Source organism: Amblyomma maculatum, chromosome 9 (genome assembly GCF_055883805.1).
Source record: "Amblyomma maculatum isolate TAMU_Amacu chromosome 9, ASM5588380v1, whole genome shotgun sequence".
Lineage (NCBI taxonomy): Eukaryota > Metazoa > Arthropoda > Arachnida > Ixodida > Ixodidae > Amblyomma > Amblyomma maculatum.
This window is the reverse complement of record NC_139352.1, coordinates 23,103,543-23,122,802: the sequence shown is the minus strand read 5'-3', so window position 1 is coordinate 23,122,802 and position 19,260 is coordinate 23,103,543. Positions and strand designations below refer to the sequence as shown.

The following is a 19,260-nucleotide window of genomic DNA, read 5'->3' as shown; positions in this document are numbered from 1 at the left end:
GGAGTGTTTCTTAAAGGAATATTTGTGCAAAATAAAAAAACAAGTGTTCCGTAATTGTTCATACATGTATTGCTCGAAATATTTGCCTCAATCTATCGAAAAAGGTGAAACAGCTGATGAGCTGCGCTCAAATTTCGCATTAGGAAGTAACGTATTCGTCGGCAAAAAAAAAATTTAACTAAGTTGAAGTTAACAAAGTTGTAGTCTACATAAAAAAAAAAGTTGTCCGTAATTGTACTTACGTGTATTGCTCGAAATATTGCCTCAATCTATCGAAAAAGGTGAAACAGCTGCGATCAGCGCTTGCTAACTAAGGAAAAGAAGTGCATTTCAATATAAATGTGTTTTGTTTTGTTTTTGGTGACACAAGACGCGTAATTTCCGCGTCGATGCCGTTTCTCCGTAAGAAAACCAGTAGAATTGGATAGCCTCCCAAATAACGCGCTGCCACAAGAAGCGGGTACGAGTGGATGCTATTGGCACCGCAGCGCAGGCACGTATACCGAGCGTTATTCTTTGCGTTAAGGACCCTCATCTTTCCCTCATCTTTTAATAAAGTATTTCAATCAATCCTTGGATCTTGACTTTGTGATTTGGCATGGATAATAACGAGGCTATGTGTTCGACGTATCTCAACAAGCTTCTGAATTAAAACTTGCTTTCTAGGCCAAATTTGCATCTCGAAAAGCTTGCCAGAATTAGTCTAATTTCCCCCGTTTGCAAGTAACATTCTAACCATTCTGGACGTAAAAACATATTTTTGAAGGGGTGCGAAAAATTCGCTAGGTATTTCAGATATTTCATTCCGCTTTTTACGAAGAGCCTTGTGCGTCTTTAAACACTGAAGAGTGAATTCTCCCTACCATACATACTACTCGTATTCTTGTATCCACTTGAGGCAGTTTAATCAAATTAGCTTGAACAGCTTTCGATAGAATACGTTTTTCTGCTTCTTCCTTCCAGTATTCGCGCATAGATACACCAATAGTGCTATTTCTCTACATACAGCTTCACACGCCATTGCTGGAATTGCGTTCGACGTTAAAAAGTTGCAGATAACATAGTTTAGGTCTGTATTCTCTCTCTAAATATCAAGAGACATTAAACAAAGCAGCGAATTCAACATACCAATTCAGACCGAAATTTGATATGATTAGAAATTGTTATTCAACATACTTTTTGTGCAAGTGCTACATGCCGATTGCAGCTCATATATTTTTTAATAACCAGAATATCTAGGTGAAATCTGAGGTAGGTATGACACTTTTGTCGCTGTTAAAGAACATTCACATCTAAGTATCAGAATCAATTCGGCACAATACTCTCCAATACACACCTTTCTTCGACGTATTGGCAATCAGGTTCGCTCTCTTCGTCATTTACCTTATTACTGCACTGACAAAGTGGTACACCACCAGCAAAAAAGATAAAAAGAAGCGCACACTTGCAGCGATCCATGGCGGAGCATGTCACGCATCTACAGCGAGAAAGCGCTAAATGCGCCTTGGTGGATGCAGAGTCGCTACTATTAAGTTGTTTTGCGAAAACGTCAGCTACAAATGTTGCGATATGTGAACACAAAGAATCACAACACTCAAAACCGGAGTCATGATGCTTTATTTTTGAAGAGAAAAACGGTTTGTTGTAGCGATGACACCGTGCCATGATCGACGAAATAAACCTTTTTTTTTGACATTTATCGCAAATGCTCCACAAGACTTTTATTTACAATAACAATAAAATTTGATGAACGAGCGGAAGTCTACCGCATGAATAACAGGCACGTGTTGTCGCTGAAAAGAACACTGGCCATTTTTCTATGTGCAAAAGACAATAACATCCGCATTGACTAATCTCGAAACATAGGCGCTGCGGAAAGATGCCAGTAAAACGTTAGCTGCGAGAGCATATTTCAAATCTGTTACCCTTTTGAAATCAACTGCTGCAAATTCAAGGTCACATTTAGAAGTAAACGCACTTGATATTCAATTTTAATGGTTCGAGCAAATTCTAGGTGCTATTTAAAAGAAACATCATGGCTTATCACAAAAGCTCAGTTTCGTCAGAAGAGGTACTGCCTTTGTCAAAAAGAACCAGGAAGCCGGGCTTACTTCTGTACATTTCTCCAACTGTGCAAGTGTCTCCAAATTCGAATACAAAAATTGATTTTAGCTTACACAGATTTGGAGCTTACGGACACTCTAAGTACTTTACCACACAGACAAAAAAATTAACATCGTTGCCTGGTTTGTATTGGCAAAGATGGTACATATATTTAACAAAGCTATGGATTGCTCAGTGACTATTTAAACGTGCCTATGTCTTACACTTGTTTGAATGCGTGTGTGTGTGTGTGGGGGGGGGGGGAATTCAGCGGCTACCGCAATCGGAGTATGCTGCAACAATTCGGGACCGGTCATCACGCTCAGCATAACATCTTTGGCACAGGAATCATCACAGATGAAGACTTCTGCCGAGAACAGCTAAGCGAAAGGTGAAGCTCTACACTCGTTTTTAGCGCGCACAAGGTTCCAGTGTCACGCACCACTGTTCGTTGACAGTACTCGTACAGAGTAGGTTCCCATGCAGTTATGAACTGTTATTCCTTCTAGTTGCGAAGAACCACGATCTCTTTATACTGCAACAAAGTGAGGAAGTGAAAATGAACCTGTTCATATACTACTTGATCAGATCACAGGTACTGGACGATAGAAGTAACTGCGAAAGAAATACACGGGAGTAAGTGACTTCTGCATGGCGCTGCATTTAGATGTCAGTCTATGTTCTGCCAATAAATGCCCTGGTCGCTAAAGCTATCAAGAAAAAAGGAACAGTGAGTAAGAACATCTTCTGACCTGTATTCAAGAATGCTAAACAGGGCGTGTTTTGCATCTGCATTTCAGGAAGGTAGCTACGTTCCTAATATGTTGAGTACCAATAGGGATTCACTGTTCAACAGAGCTTTACCGCACTGCCCCTGAATGGAAAGTGCGCCTCCATTGAGCGGCATCAGGTGAGGTCGCAGTATACTTCACTACGCAGATTTTCAACAGAGCATCGCTTCGCCCTCCAAAGAGAGAATTTTCATCCCATCCCTGCATTAGGAAAACCGTGAAGACCATGAACAAACAAGCAAAAAAGAAATGAAGAAGAGAAAATTAAGTGACGTGGTGAGGAAAAACGTTATGAAGGGGAAATGGGGAAGTCACGAACAGGTCAGTCGCATCTCTTATAATCTAGGGATCTGTTAGCTTTTGCTGTTTCACGGGCCACGGACCATTACTCATCTAGAGAAACGGAGCACGCGTCAGATGCTTGAGGTCAAGAACAATTTCTTTGAGTCGCGGTTCCCAGCTTGCTTCCGCCAGGCCTTTGGGGCACCCAAGACCGGCTACTTAAAAAAATAAAACCAGTCTTGGATGTACCCTTGTGGATACCAAAGCTATAGCAGGTACAGCTATTGGAAGCTACACGGACCGCCGCCTTGCTAATCTTGCCCGCGGGGTACAGGAAACCACACAGGCGATGCCTCTTATCCCCAGCCGGGAATCTACAACCAATATCGAGGCCATGAAATCATTCCTGATAGACCGACAGTTCGAACATCACCCTACAGGAGCATACGCTGTCCAGATTGTTCCTCCAAAGCCGAACTACCTATGTCGCTAAAGGGCACTTTGTGTCTACATTGTTAATGCTTTCATTGTTTCCCAATTTTCTCTTTTTCCACTACAATTACTGTTTGAAACATTGGGGGATGCTTCCATCAGAATGGAGGGGGGGGGGGGGGTGGAGGGAGGCAGCAGGGCTTTACATTTGTTTGTTTTCTCGCGCTCAAGGCCGCTGTCATCCTCTTCTATCACTTTAGAATCTACCCCAACTTAGTTTTGAACACAACTTTTCCGAATCCCCAAAAAATGATTTAGAAGGCTTCAGAAAAGCTGCTTAAATATGTCAAGATTGGTGAGCCCAATATAGAAAGAAGAGAAGTAGACCAGCTGCTATCACTTATATATGCATGACATGTCTCACGACACCAGAGGGCAGGTACGACGTCAGTGTGACATCACCTCTTTACGGCGGCACTGATGATCACGAAATTGAATACTGGATAATAAATGGGATGAGGTCGCTACAGGCGCAGGTTAATATGGGCTGCGAATACAACGAACGAATTGATACTTGGCGCCCAGATAAGAAATTTCCGAGTTCGAGAATTGTAATTGAGTCATTCCTACTTCAGCAAAGCAGAGGTCTGGGCTAGTTGTTGAAGGTTCATAATGAAAACAGCGCAAACTTATTAAACACAAGACAAATACGAGAAGGAGGCACCACAAGTGCTGTTTAAAAAAAGGCTTCCGTAACCTCTCGGGTGACCTGGTCATGATTGTAGGAAAGAAAATCAGTTCTTAAAAACAGGGGCCAGCGTTTGTAAACCCGGCAGTGGGCAGGTAGATTGTCCCGCGAGTCACTGCCGATAGAATTTCAATGCTCGGAGAGCCTCACATTTAAACAGTGCCCATTTCGGCCTACGTACAATCTACCGCATGACAGCGCCAGTCAGTACACAACTCCTTTCTTTCTCAAGGGCGGGAGATGAACTTCGCCGTTGGACAAAGGCAGGGGCTAACAGAGGAGGCTGGGGTGATAGCGCCGTATGCCGGCTATTATTCCTTACGCGCATAGGTTTTCGAGTGGTTTGAATAGCCTCGCAAAGCGGTACGACATTAGGGTCGTCTTTTCGACACCGAGGAAAATGGTACCAATTTGGCCACAAGCGGACCGCAAGCTGCGGGGCGGACACCAAAAAATCCAGAGGGTTTGCACAACAAAACACATGTCGCCCTTCTTCACGTGCAAGTAGCGTGCTGTGTACCGACTGCCGCTCTCATGCAGTAGAACTGTCTTTATCATATTTTATTTTTTCGTGTGGTTTATTACTGGTTGCTTTATTGAGGAGAGCGCCCACACTGATCCTAGACACTGCTACATGTAAGCTTTCTGAATGCGCTTCCAATATGTTCCATGTCAAGCTACAGTCTTTGTCAAAAGTATACGGCCAAAAGGTTCAATTCTAAGCATTGTAACGCGGCTACTGGCAGCAATACTGGAATATGAATGTAAGCTAGAGGAGAACGAGGGGGAGACTTGCCATTTAGAAAGCTAGAGTTGCTTTACGAGCTTCGTTACTGGACTTAGAACAAAAATCATTGGGGGCGTATACTTTCGACAAACACTGTCAATGTGCGTATTCATTTCCTCATGTATGGAACAGTATTAGACAGGAAAACTACAAAAACGTTTTAGTTTCCTACCAGAATTTCTGTACGGTTTTTGACAGGTAACCAAAACAAGAATTTCTGGAGTAACATCATAATTTGCTGTAATTAAAAAAATGTACTACACAACTACATACTACAGAAACGTACTACAGAATAAGTTACAGGCACTACAGAACTACAGAAAATTTTGCGTATTTTGGATGGTTCGGTAATTGTTTTAGGCTGGATATAATTTAACACAAAAAAATGACTTGACGGCTTTTGTACACAGGTGTTATGAGTGGACACGGTGGACATTTCTAGATTTTAAATCTTCGACGTCTACAATAGTTGCGTAAACAATTACAGGCCTTTCTCACACACTACTCTATTCTTAGCATGCTTTGTAGGATACGTCCAAAACCTTAAAAGATATTTATCTTGTCCGTTCAAGTTCCATCATTAGTACATAAGAATGCAAGTAAGAATTCAAAACCATCAATAATTTGTCCTTTATTATTTATTTTTCTTTAATCAGAGGTGCACCGGCTCGTAAAAGTGCAATAAAGCAGGCGGAGCTACACCGGGCAAAAATGCAGTTCTTCGTTATTGCAGCGCACTTGGTTAAAAGACGAACCCTTCCACTCTGTTACAGTTCTTGCAAAAAAAAAAAAAAAAGTTAGCATAAAAGCTTATTCTAGTCTGATATCTTTCTATGTTATTGTCGGGATGAGATCTTTTATGTATATGGTGCTTTTGTTTAAAATCAGCTTGTTTGCTAAGCCTGACCTTGTTACATATATTACAAAATTTCAGCGCAATTTTCTTCACCGAAAAAGCAGCAATTCAGCGCGTTATTGCAGTTATTTTTACTTTGAGATTTTCTTCAAAAACGAGGCCTTTCATTACCTGCGCTGAATAAATGACCATGTAGCACATATTGAAATTGAAACTGAGCAAAATGTAATTATCTTTTCTGGGATATACTGACGTTGCTATTGGGGGGAGGCACTTTTTGAAATATAAAGAAACGACGATACAGTTCGCTAACAGCGTGAGAACGATCCATGAAAATATAGTGGCCACCGAAAAGCACATTGGCAAACAGTAATGTTCCTGCCCTTTTCCTGTAACCGTACAGTCGGAGGGAAGAGTTGTTCTTCTCGTACCAGATTTTGCGCTTCGCTTCTTTAAAGAGATCAGAACCACGCCATTCCAACTTCTTGAATTCTCTTTCAATATTGATAGCCGGGAAAACGTCATCCAACTCCGCAGTATATATCAGTGCATGTCGGTTGTTGAGAACGTGCTTCAATGTGTGGTTTACGTCCACGAAAAAATCCCCTACAGCTAAGGCTTTCGCTACCTGCGACCTAGCACCATCAAGCGGCCTCGAAGAATTAACGTGAATTATTTTCTTAAATTCCGTACTGTTAGCGTAGCCGTAATATGCGAGAATTTTCTTGTTAATCACAGGTTCTATAATGCTGGCGTGGTGCTGGAATCCAGTTAACGTTTCAAATAGGCTATGACTTCCAGGGGTCCGTAGGTTGAGAACGGTCTGGCTGAGCAAGGCTGCAGCAGCGCTATAGTTCTGTGCCTTAACCTGACCTTGAATATCGCAAAAACGCTTAAAGAACTCCGCTTTGCCGTCTTCGTCCAGTAGTCCGGTGTAATAAAGATATTCCGTTGAGTCGATAATATCCAGTAGTGGGAATAAGAATCCAACTCCCAACATCACTCCCTTGAGGACTAGTGGTGAGGGGATTGGTTCATTATTCAATATTTTGCTTGCTGCTCCTATTGCAAACCTCGCTGAAAAACAAAAATAATAATCAAAGATTTGTAAAAAAATAAACTCTTTTCATAAATAGACGAAGTTTGCTGTTATTCCAAACACGAAAGTCATTTTATCGCAAGAACAACAAATTACACGCAGTTTGTCGGTGTTCGCGAATGATGTTCTAGGGGTATAATGATAATCATTTATTATATTTTGTAATGAATTTAAAGCTACGCATAATATTTTTCTCTGCAGCTCAACATGGATCTTACTAAACACAACCGTCAGAACCTTGAAATGAGCCTTGTGCAATAGATTAAATTCTTTTTATTTCCCAATTTTTACAGTTTTTTTTTTCCTTCTGAAAGGTCCACCCTCCAAAGGAAACTTTCTTTGTTAAATTTGAACCACCGTCTGCCTTTAAGTTTACTGCGAACACTAAGCTGTGCCAGTAAACATTTGCTTATACATTAAGTCCTGTCTAGGTCTCTAAAGCTTAGCTCAGCCTGGTTTTATCTCCTTCTACATCATCCACACATGTCACATTTCACGACCTTCAGAACATTTCTTACCACATGTCACTCTCATGCAACTCTACCAGCGGAAACATTTAGGTTCACTACTCTCTCAGGGATTTCGAGCAGGCACTTCTTGAAGACCCTTACTACATGCTTTGACTAAACAGGAATATTTCTTATTCAACACTTCATGTGACCGAAATTCGGAGAAGAGCGGCTTCTAGTGCTTTCAAGTCTTCACGTTACCCATCAGTAGTTAGCATTGTTCGAAGTGAGTCTGCCTTCAAACCTTAACATGAAACAGATCCCTCGCCGCACCAATTGATATCATTTTCACTCTCTGTATTAGTCCACCTCCTTCAGGGTTTAGAAGAAATAAACTGACGCTATTTTACAAGCGTCCTCATCCGATACTCTTAAAAAGGCGCCTGCGTATCTTACTTCAGACAAGGAATTCTGCCTCATCCAGCTATATAATTGTTCTAAATTCTCTTTGAGTTGCTTCACTGTAACCAAGTAGCGTCCAACTCATGTCCTCCCTTCGTTTTCTGCGAGAGGTATGATATAGCAGTATTTTGTCCTTCCAATAGCGCACGTCCGCTACAGGCTGCTACCTCATTCAATGCACTGTGAGTGCCGTACATGGGTTCCTTTTACGCAGCTCCTCACTAATACACTAGTACGCTAATCCACTTTCATACTCTCTACAGCGCCCGCCACTCAGAACGAAGTGACTACTTCTTCATATTATTTCATTTGACATCACTATCGTTCACACCATTTAGTATTTCATGCTCTCTCACCTGTGACTGATTATAACACTAAGACTAACTACATGGCATACCATCTGCTCAAATCAGCCTAAACCAACCCTCTTTCATATTTCCACGGACTTCGTGGCACACTAGCCTCGGTGCAGTCCTGCCGTGTCATTTTATGCAATATGTCTGGACACTACGAAACTTGTGACAAGTCATATGCTAATTATCTTTCCCTGAAACTTATACTGTGTGACAGGTCAGCCGGCTCACGCCTTTGGAGGGTGGGCCGAATGTGTTCCTTCGTGCCACCATTAATCAGCACAGAAATGTTCTTCATTCTTCTCGTAAACATTACCTGGGACCTCATCATGTATCTTCTGTTCGAGACGCTGACATCCTTCAAAGAATGCTGCAAAGCACTCTGGTTGCGCCTGCATGCCCTTATCCGCTCACATTCCCTAGCAGTACTTAATGTCCCGACGTTCATTACGTCAAGCTTTTTCACCGCCTACTGCACAGCCCAATTTCTCTACAATTGGATTATTTTGTTACCCTTTCTACACTGTGGTTTGAGTGGCGTAGATCAGATGATAAGAGATAAAACGCCTACTCGTGCAACGGGACTTTGCCGTATCATTAATTTAATAATTGTGACTGAGAATGAAGTCCTGTACAACCAGTACCATTGTCACCCCTTCTACTATCAATACTGCTGCTTCGACGTCGACAACTACTACTGCTACTGCCACTAGAACTAATGCTATATTTTATAAGAATGCAGTAGAATAGGACAATATAACCGAAGGGAAAGCCAATATAATGGCGGCTAAGGCATGGACAGAACCTGGTAATACGAGCTGAAGCACTTTTTGAGCATGGTTTGCTTGCTTTAGCAACGTTCTACACGGTTTGACGGTCCTCCAGCATCGCCTTAAAGAGTAGACGCTTTACCACTTTTAACATGAATTTTTTTTGTGTGATTTTGTTTTTTAAACTCTTCTCTGTATTGACGTTTGGTAAAGGAAGACGCAGGATCTTTCTCCGTTTCCTCTAAAAACCTAGACTTGATTAGGTAGAGGTCATTATGACCGAGCGAGGTGAAGTAGAGGTCATTCAGACCAGAGCGAGGTGAAATCCGAAGTCGCATCCCCAAAAGTAGATTACATCGCAACCCATATTCTTTGCCACTATACACTCAATCGGAATGAAAGAGGTGTACTCCGCACGCCTACTGCTACGGAAGTATGTTGTTAAAGTAGTTACCTCCATAAGACTCTCCTCCGATGAACAACTCTCTTCCTCTGCTTTCCCAGTATATAAGAGGAAAGCGCATAAGAAATCGGGCGATATTATCCGAAGCTGTTTCAAGTGTTCCATTGAACGGACTTTTGCGGACAAAACTGTATCCAGAACCAGCAGGCTGGTCTAGGTAGATAATGTCCGCCTGATTGAAAAGGGTGTGTTTCCTGTAGTAAAGGTTCCCAGAAGCATTGATGCCCAGTGGTCCGTTTTCTAGAAACTCGCCGAATAGCGAGGATTTCCCAGGCCCACCTTGCAGCCATAGTAAAATAGGTCTTGTCTTGTTTTCAACCGCCTGCAGACAGCACATAGAGAAGACAGCATTTACAAATTTAGGCAGTACATCGCTAACTGCTTTAATACTGTAAGTACCTTCGGACAATTTATTTTTTTATTATTCCAAAGTGTCGATGAAGTATTTGTTAGCATACAGCTGTTTTATTAAACACGAGGATATGGAATCCACAAAAGAAGTGTCAACTGAAAATAGCACTGGCACCCCGAATGGTATACTGTGATTTCGGTTATGAGCACAGCGGTTCAGAACAGCGCACATTTATTCATGCATAGTTTGTATTTTATTTCCCAAATTAAAGACGTCACGCGCTCCTGGGACGCGGTCTGCTGTTACGGATTTAATGCCGGAACAAGCGCCCGATTCCTCTGGGCAGAGACCCAAATGGGCAGGGTTCCGCGAAACGATTCCCAGCACTGCAAACACATGATTAAGCGTGGAGATTTAGGCTAGCCACCTCATCGCGACCCACAAGTGCAGGTGCAAAAGAAACAAAGACGAAGGTGGAAAGACAATCTCAAGCGCTCCCATTCCAACCAGGAATTTGTCTATTGTTTTATTTATTTATTTGATATCATAAAAAAGGAAATAAAAAGAAAAAATTCCGGAAGCACTCTGCAAGCTACACTGCAAAAATGCGATAGCCTAAGCGTTGCTAGTGCAAACGGTGCATCACGTTAGCTCTCATTATCATTATCAAATGAATGTACAGTCATGACCATTGCTAACACCATCTTCCTCACCGTAGACAAGGAGAATTATGATGTACTTTCCACAGTCATGGGCATGGCACAGTGGCCTAGCCAGAACCACTTTGATTTATCAAAGGGTATTTAAGAGACGCACCCGAACTACCACAAAAACACTCAGTTACGGGCAAAACCTCGATCACACTTTTTTTTTATCAGAGCATAAAAGGGCATTGTCATCACCAAAAGCCGAAATCTTGATTTCCCGTTGCGATAGTGAGCAGCCACGATCTGATTTGTTCTTGATGATACTACGACATAGGGGCTGAAGATATAACTGAAATAACAAAGGCGATAGGGGACAGCACTGTCAAACAGACAATTTAGGCGGAATAGGTTTGGTAAAGTTTTTATTATAACAAGTTCGATGCTTTCAAGCAAGACATAAATGCTTGCACTCAAAAATAGAGCAAAAAAAAAAAAAATGAAGACGCGTGTTATCAAAATCTTTTGCCTTATCAATCTGAGATATGGCCATTCGACTAACCTCATCTGACACTGTCTCCATCGCGGAACATGCTGTATGGATATGCTTTTGGATACTACGGCCTTTGATCCCCCACACTTAGTGTGGCCCTAATATATGTAATGCCACAAGCTGCAGACGAGAAGAAACAACCGTACGGTCTCCTCATGAAAAAAAAAAAAAAATCAGCCTGCCATGGTTACCCCTATGCCACGGGCAGGAGCTGCCAACTCGGGTAGCTCCTTTCACATGGAAGGGTGATATGAGAATCAGCCTGCCAGAACCGTTTGCATTCTCGTTACGACACTCAGGCACGTCCATACGGCTTGGTTAAAGCGTGACTTTATATGTGGGCTGGTAGCTTACGCTCTCGCGCCATACCTTTAAAGGATGAGCTTAAGTGCTCCCAATAATGTAGTACCTTACACTGATAGGGCGTGATAGGGGAATAATGTAGCAGGCAAAAGAATATCCCGCCGTTGCTTTCGCAATTCAACTAGAGTTAACCAGAGCTAAACCACAACCAATTGTTTGGCGTTGGCTTCAGATTCTGCAATGAACTTGTAGTAGTATTCGTTTTTCGTTTCCTCATCAGCGGAACTGGCATATTTCTAAAATTGGTTACAGTGATAGTCATTGTTTTGTTTCTATTCTGCTTCCATTTGTTGTACCAGCTGTCCTTTTGTTTCAGTATTTTCAAAATTTTATATGTCATCCAAGGGCAAATTGGAATAATTTATTTGCTCCTAGTAGTAATGGTACTTGTGACATTGCACTTTTAAGGAAGGCTATGAAACTGTTATATTCTATGTTGCCATCCTGATCATACTTGGTACGAAAATCAAAACCCTTAGTAGGTTTTAATCAATCTTCGTGAACGTCCTCCCACCTGAAGGTTTTGTACTAAATACTCAATTATGATTGCTACAAAAATGGGCAAATGGTCAGCAATCAAAGTATCTGTGAAGAGAACCGTGTGCTAAGGTGCAGCATCGACCTCCTGCTTGGTTACCTTTACTCGATGCATGTATATGTCTCCCAGAATTTTTATATACGGGCAAAGTGAGAACTGGATACTGGTACCACTCTGTACGACAGGTTGCGGGATGCGACTTTGTTAAATCGGGCTTGAAGTACTTTCATGCAATAAAAAAACAATTCCCGGGGGGCTTGGCGCAGTTGGTTAAAGAGCTCGACTAGGGATCCAAGGGATGGAGGTTTTGATTCCCGTCGAGGCAGGATTTACTTTTTTCTGATAATATCATCATGACATCATTTTATTGACAGCTATAGTGTGAACGAACGAACGCCGACAGTATGGGCCAACAAAAGCTTTCGCCTTAAAAATTTCAAATGGTCTCTCCACTTCCTCACAATACATGATCACAGCACTAACTAACACGGTAACGAACAAAAAGATAAAATTAGGGGGACACTTAAGTTCCAACCATAAGGATATGACGCGATAGGGCTTTGCACACCGAAGATCTTTTTTATTTTCTTGTTGTTGTTTATTTCTCTAACTTTTTGCTTTTTTGTTCTACGACAATATTTAGCGTCAGCAAACATTTGCTTTCTAGTCTGAACAGCTTGGCACATTTGAGTAAGTTTTTCATTTTTCTCAATTATTTTTAATAACTAATTGACCCTTACACTCTAAATTTGTCTGATTACCATCGTCCAGAATTGAATTTTATTCTGGACACTTTGATATCTTTCAACCCCTTTTTTCCAATAACTATTTTTCAATCATTGCTATTAAATAAGTTATTTATTACTATCTCTAAATTTTTATTATTAGCATCATCAAGCATGGGCTTTGATATCGTTCGAGCCCCTTTTCTCTAATTTCTTATTTTTCATTGTCTTCATTTTTAATTCATCAATTGATTACAAAGATTTCATTCACTGCTCATTGCCAATTACACATCAATCAACCATCGATCACTAGAACCATAAATTACCAATATACAACTTTCTTACGCCGCACCCGATTATTTCTGACATGTGGTGCTGACGCCACCAACGGCTTTTTGACTGGACGAACTGTAAGAGCTATCGCTTAATACATACTATAAGGCTGGAGCGAACAAGCGAGAAAAAGCGAAACCAATTCTTAATTCTCCCATTGGCTGTAGAGCAATTCTAAAATATGTTCAAGTTCTTTCACATTTTGAGTTTTTAGCGTGCTTTTTTTAAGGTCATCACAAAATTTATATGTGCAGGGAAGAGAGGGTTTCGAAAGCCATACAGGCGTGTTTAGGAAATGTTGTTCAGACTCTGAATGTGTTTTTGGACAAGAGGAATGGGGCTGATTTGGTTATATTTAGTTGACTTCTGTTTATCTGAAAAAATATTTCTCTGCATGTTTCCAATAGCTTCAGATCGTGGCGTTTCTGCGCGTAAGTTACGGGATAACGCGTGCACATAAAGTGCAAAGCGATCAACGGTTTTGGTTTCTAGTTAGTCTCGCAAATTCGCGTGGTGAGGGCTCCGAACGGAAGAGGCATACTCTAAAATGGGGCGAATAAATGTCTTCTATACTCTTAGCCTCAAAGGTTTGTGTGGAAATTTATTTCCCAGACTCTACAGTTTTCTATACTCACTAGAGCGGACCTCCCCACATGGGTACGCCTGCAAAGATTTGATCAATAATCACACAGATGTACTTGAAGCTACGTACCATGAAAAAGATTGCTGTCCACATTTATAGTCACAAGAAAGTGAAAGTTATTTCTTGTTATCTGAGCAACAATGGGCATAATATAAATATAAATAGTAATATATATTCAGTACCTATTTTATGGACCATTCATTAAAGCTCCGAAGACACCGACTGAGTTTCATTTGATTAGGTTTATCACCCGCTTTGGAGTAAATAAATAGATCGTCGGCGAAAAGTTTCATTTTTACAGTGGATTGAAGAAAACTGGGAATACCATTTATATAAACAAGAACAAAGACCACAGACCCAACACTGATCCTTGTGTCACTTCAGTTAAAACATACAGTGAGTTAGACATTAAGTTTTCAATGCAGACAAATTGTACACAACTATTGAAATAGTCTGCAATCCAGTTGACAATATCTTAATACCAGCAATCCAAAGTTTAAAGAGCAATTTGTTATGTAAGATCTTAAATAATGCCTGGAAAATATATGAAAATGAATTGACTTCAATTTGTTCACGGGCATACAAAGCTGAATAAAAATCATGAACAGTTTCAATAAGTTGTCAGACAGTGGATAAGCCAATTTGGCGCACATATTAACACCAACAGGAAAAGTCGTTCGCCTCAAGAAAAGCAATTATGCTTCTTCTGTTGATCGCTCTATAATCTTACATATAACAAGTATCAGTAAAATTGGGCAATAAATGACAACTTCCATTTTACTTCAGGATTTGAAAATAGGAATCACAACAGCGCTACGCTAGTTTTGACATAGTGCATAATTTGGCAAGAATATATAACGATCATGATTAGATATCATGACACCCATTCCGCATATCTTCGCGAAAATTCGCAGGGTATCCCCTCTGGTCAGCTTGTTTTTTTTTTCTTTTTTGCATCAGGTGCAAGTAGTAGTTAGAATATTCCCGCTTTTAGGGTATTTCTAAAAGGCTAATTGCGCAAGCGTCCGCACTATCGCCCCGGCTGGCTAAAAGAACGGTTTTTAACAGTCTCCAGTTTGTATTTTCTGTGGTAATATCATATGTGCTTTTATTCTCGTCTATTTTTTCTTTTGCGTAGCTGAAGTACCTCCGGAATTTTGGAGGCGAGGACATCCGAAATCCCGGAAGCATTTTGTCGCAATACTATTGTTTGGATTCCCTTAAAGCTGTTTTCAATTAAGCACGCAGATTAGTTAGCTCAACTGAATTTTGGTTGTCATTTATGTGACCGTTTTATTCTATGCTTTTTATGAATAAGATCTCCAGTTATTCATTGACTATGCTGCTTGTTTTTTTTTTTTTCTTTTTTTTTTCTACGAGCAAGCCTAAATGATTTAAGTAATATAGTCTTGAAACGCGGAGATAATTCTCGTAGAGATCCAATACCTGACGATAGCCCTAATTTTGTAACTGAAACACTTTGAATACACAATATTTCTCTATCTTCTTCTCGTGCACAGCATTTTACTTACTTAGGAATATATGGAGGCCAGCGAGTATACGCTCTTTTGAGTATATCAACTTATATCATTTTCTATTTCACTTGCCGTGGTAATGGAGTGGTTAAGGCGCTCGACTACTGTTCACAAGGGTGCGGGATCGAGTTCCGGCATCGTCGGCCGCTTTTCAATTGAGGCGAGAAGTAAGGTGCGCGTGCTGTGAGATGTCAGTGCACGTTAAAGAGCTCCAGGTCGAAATATCTAGAACCCTCCATCATGGCGTCTCTCATAGCCTCAGTTTGCTTAAGCCGAACCAACCAAAAGAAATTGTGTTCAGTTATTCACGGTTCGACTCACACCGCGCTATCAGCTATTTATATAGCTATTTATTTGTTTTCATTTAAATACCCACATAAAAATCTCTTCAATTCATCTAGTAAGTTAGGTGTAGCAGCAGAAAGCCCGTAAATGCCTTCTACTAAGAACGCTAGGATACCTAATGTTATCTTGCAACATACTGATTCTCTCTCTCTAATACTTTCCGTCCCAGCTCTTAGACTGCCCTTCCTTCATTGAGCGGTGGTGTACTCGCCCCAGTCGTAGCGGTGGACATCTTTAGGGTGGCCCAGAGGGTTAACCTGCCCTAGGGAACACAAACAATTGGTACAAAGTTGAAGTGTGTTGCAAATGCGCTGGTCCTATGCAGGGTAGAAGACTCCCAACACAGCAGGTCTCCTCAGCATCGTAGTTAAAGCGTAATTCGTCTAAAATATCTCGATCGTTCAATTGATATCTTATCGAGGGCAGTGTACGTCCCAGAATATATCAGGGAAATGCGGAACCTTAATGTCGAAGTATGCTAGCAATACTTTTAGTGCTTTATTACAAGCAACAAACTCACGTGTATAAGCAGCATTCTAATTCCAAGTACTTGGCTCTACCTGAAAAAGCACATTAGAAAAAGCACCGAAGGGGAAGTGGCTCCTGTGAAATTCGCACAGAACCAAGAGTTGTCTCATCGATGGCCCACTTCTGTGCACATAAAATCTATTCAAGACAAAGGCTCAGCTAATGAAAGGCTACCTTAATTTTACGCACCAACACTGGATCATCGTCATTTATTATTCATTAATTCGTCTTCCTGCACGATATTATTTGTATGCGCTGAAGGGGCACCCCATTTAGCCTTCCTTCTAAAAACTGGGACATGTATGGCTCGTGAACCACGATTGTTACATTTTTTTTTTCTTACCATTTCGCAAAGCACACGTTTAGCCTAAATAATAGATAAAGCTTTCATTCGCTTTTCTTCTTCTTGTACAACATTCACAAGCAGTAGAAATTTTTTTGTTTGTATAATTTCGCTTATTGAGGGAAAGAAGGATATAATAAATGTGGGGATGCCACAGACTAATAAAATAAATTAGATACAATATATCGCTTAGTGAGAGGACGACCGGTGCAAGGCGGTTAAAGCATCGACAGGCGACTATTTTGTAGACATTCCGTTAGATTCACGTTGCACATGCGCGTGACCTTCCTATAGCATTTTAAGTATTTCTGTCATTGCCTGTGTAAAGAAATGACAGTGACAATATACACATCTGAATTACTTATCGCGCGCCAACAATTTTCTTTTACGTGACTTATCCTTATGGACTTATGGCTCTTCTTTCCAAGCTTTTCACCCCAGAAGAGCCGAGCACCAGGCCGGGGAAATCTTGTGCCCATTGGAAACCTTAATCTTTAGAGTGGAGTATTTAACCCTGAATCGAGTCTAAATTTGCTGAAACCATGACTGAGCCGCAACCGCCAGGTTTTGTCAAAACATTAGGCCCCTTCAAGGGAAAAAAGCTGCTTGCCTTCTTCCTGATGTACAAGTAGAAAAGGAATGAATTCTCCTCTTCGCCCCATTTGTCAGCGTTAATGAATCCAGAATAGGCTTCAATCTCGGCGCATGGGTCAGGAAGGCATACTCGGCTTTTTTTCTTGAATTCTAGCTGTTGTTCTTTTGTGCTACTATACAATTGGTCCGCTGTAAATACCAGATCTTCAGATGGTTCGCTGCAAAAGAAGATAAGATGCACGTAAACTCGGGAAGATGTTTCTGTTTTGCACCAAATTCACGATTTTGGCCCACATTCTTGAGCGAGGGCTTGTCACGCTTGATAATTTTCTAGTGCCGCGTTCGGTCGCTCTTCTTCCCGCGTTCGCGGCGAAAGGAATCGTGCATCGCAGTTAATCAAGCACAAGGTACTCTCGTGCTGTAGCGAAAGGCCGCAGGGAATCAAACCGTAGCGCTGTGAAGCAGTGAGTGCCCGTTCCGTTTTTTTTTTTCCCGGCGATTTGTGTTCGCCTCCTGTTAACTATCAATGCCTGTCGCCTGCGTCCACTGCTACACATTTGTAGCCAAAACGGCGCATGACGCTGTAACTGCAGCTACCGTGCCACGCGCTTTTTCACGCATTACGATAAGTGACACGGAAGTGAGATTAGCGAGGTTACCTGAGGGCGCTGCTTGTCTGTCGAAATTGTTTTATTGCATGGCCTCTCACTGTGGGTTTAACATTCGTAAAACCGAGTGCTCTGAAAACTGACTTAATTGGCTACTACTATATGTAGTACATGAAGCTGTGAAAAATCACGCGTCAAGGTAGATACCGTTGTGAAGTAATGCACCGTCTTGCCGAAATTCACGCAGGGGTGGACGGAGGCGATAGGCACTAATCTGTAACACAAGGCGAACATAAATCACCAACAAAATATGAAACGGGTCTTCATTCCTTCACAGCTCAACGATTTCATGTCCTGCGGCAGTCCGCTACTGCGCGACAACGCAATCTGCTCGATTAACAGCGATGCACGATTCCCTTAGTCGCGAACGTCAGTAGCAGAGTGACTGGAAGCTTCACTAGAAATTTATCAAGCGGAAAAAGCACCCACTCGATAGTGAGGGTGGAGTTTGGCATCACTAGGGGCACTCTCTGCGTGAGCGCGAGGGGCGGGATAGCAGCACCGCTGTGTGGTGGTTTTACTTCTTCGGCCTGTAGCATGTACTACGTAGAAACGCCAATGCTGTCATTTCTTTTGTATGCCGCTGCAGGCGGTATTGCTGAAAGAGCGTATGAGATAGCAAAATTACATGTGAAAAAAAAAAAAAAACTCTACGTTTATTCTGCACAAATCTTGAGGTATGAAGCAATGCAACAGATATGATGTCAATGTATAATGAAGTTTCATCTTATTAACCGTGGTTATTCAAGATGCCTTTTTTTTTTTTGTCAAGTGCTATGTGCCGATTGCGTGTCATATATTCCTTTTAATAGGAGTAAATTGATAGGAGTTTAAAAGTTCAGCACATCTGAACATGCAGATAAACTCCAAGGCGGGCATAACACTTTTCTCACTGTTAAACAACATTTACATGTATGTAGCAGCATCAATTTTGCCCACACATCTCTCACCTGCCATTGACATAGCTGCAGTCAGGTTCGCTCTCTTCAGCATTTAACTCATCATTGCACTCAAAAAGTCGCACATCGACAGCAAGGAGCAGAAAAAGGAGACCACACTTGCAAAGATCCATGGCGGGGCATGTCACGCATGAACAACAAGAAAGCGCTAAATGAACCTTCGTGGACGTAGAGCCGCAATTATTAAGTTGTCCTGCGAAAATTTCAGCTGCAGTTGTGGAATTTGCACTCTATAAATGAAAACAGTGAAAGCAAAAGTGATGTTGTTTTGTTTTTTGGTGGAACAAATCGGATTGTTGTGAATATGACACCTTACCAGATCCACGCAATAAACCCGTTTCTTTTTTCTTTTTTTTTTTTCAATGCTTCCTTTAAATACTCCATCTGTCTGTCACCCACAATAAGAAGAAAGCATGATGAATGTGTGTACATTTCTGGTGAGAATAACACACAAGTATTTATTTATTTATTTATTTATTTATTTATTTATTTATTTATTTATTTATTTATTTATTTATTTATTTATTTATTTATTTATTTAT

At 41.1% G+C, this 19,260-nt stretch overlaps 1 protein-coding gene across 1 annotated transcript; it reads right to left on the bottom strand.

Annotated features, from left to right (window-relative positions):
* Window positions 1–2,608: 2,608 nt before the first annotated feature.
* LOC146178591 (putative serine carboxypeptidase CPVL) lies at window positions 2,609–18,831 on the bottom strand. The gene is made up of 6 exons (XM_084580002.1): window positions 18,710–18,831; window positions 17,124–17,309; window positions 14,803–14,815; window positions 9,587–9,917; window positions 6,253–7,076; window positions 2,609–2,638 (listed from the first exon to the last, which is right to left on the bottom strand). The coding sequence occupies exons 1-6, from the start codon at window positions 18,829–18,831 to the stop codon at window positions 2,609–2,611; spliced, it is 1,506 nt and encodes a 501-aa protein (XP_084436128.1).
* Between the last annotated feature and the right edge of the window lie 429 nt (window positions 18,832–19,260).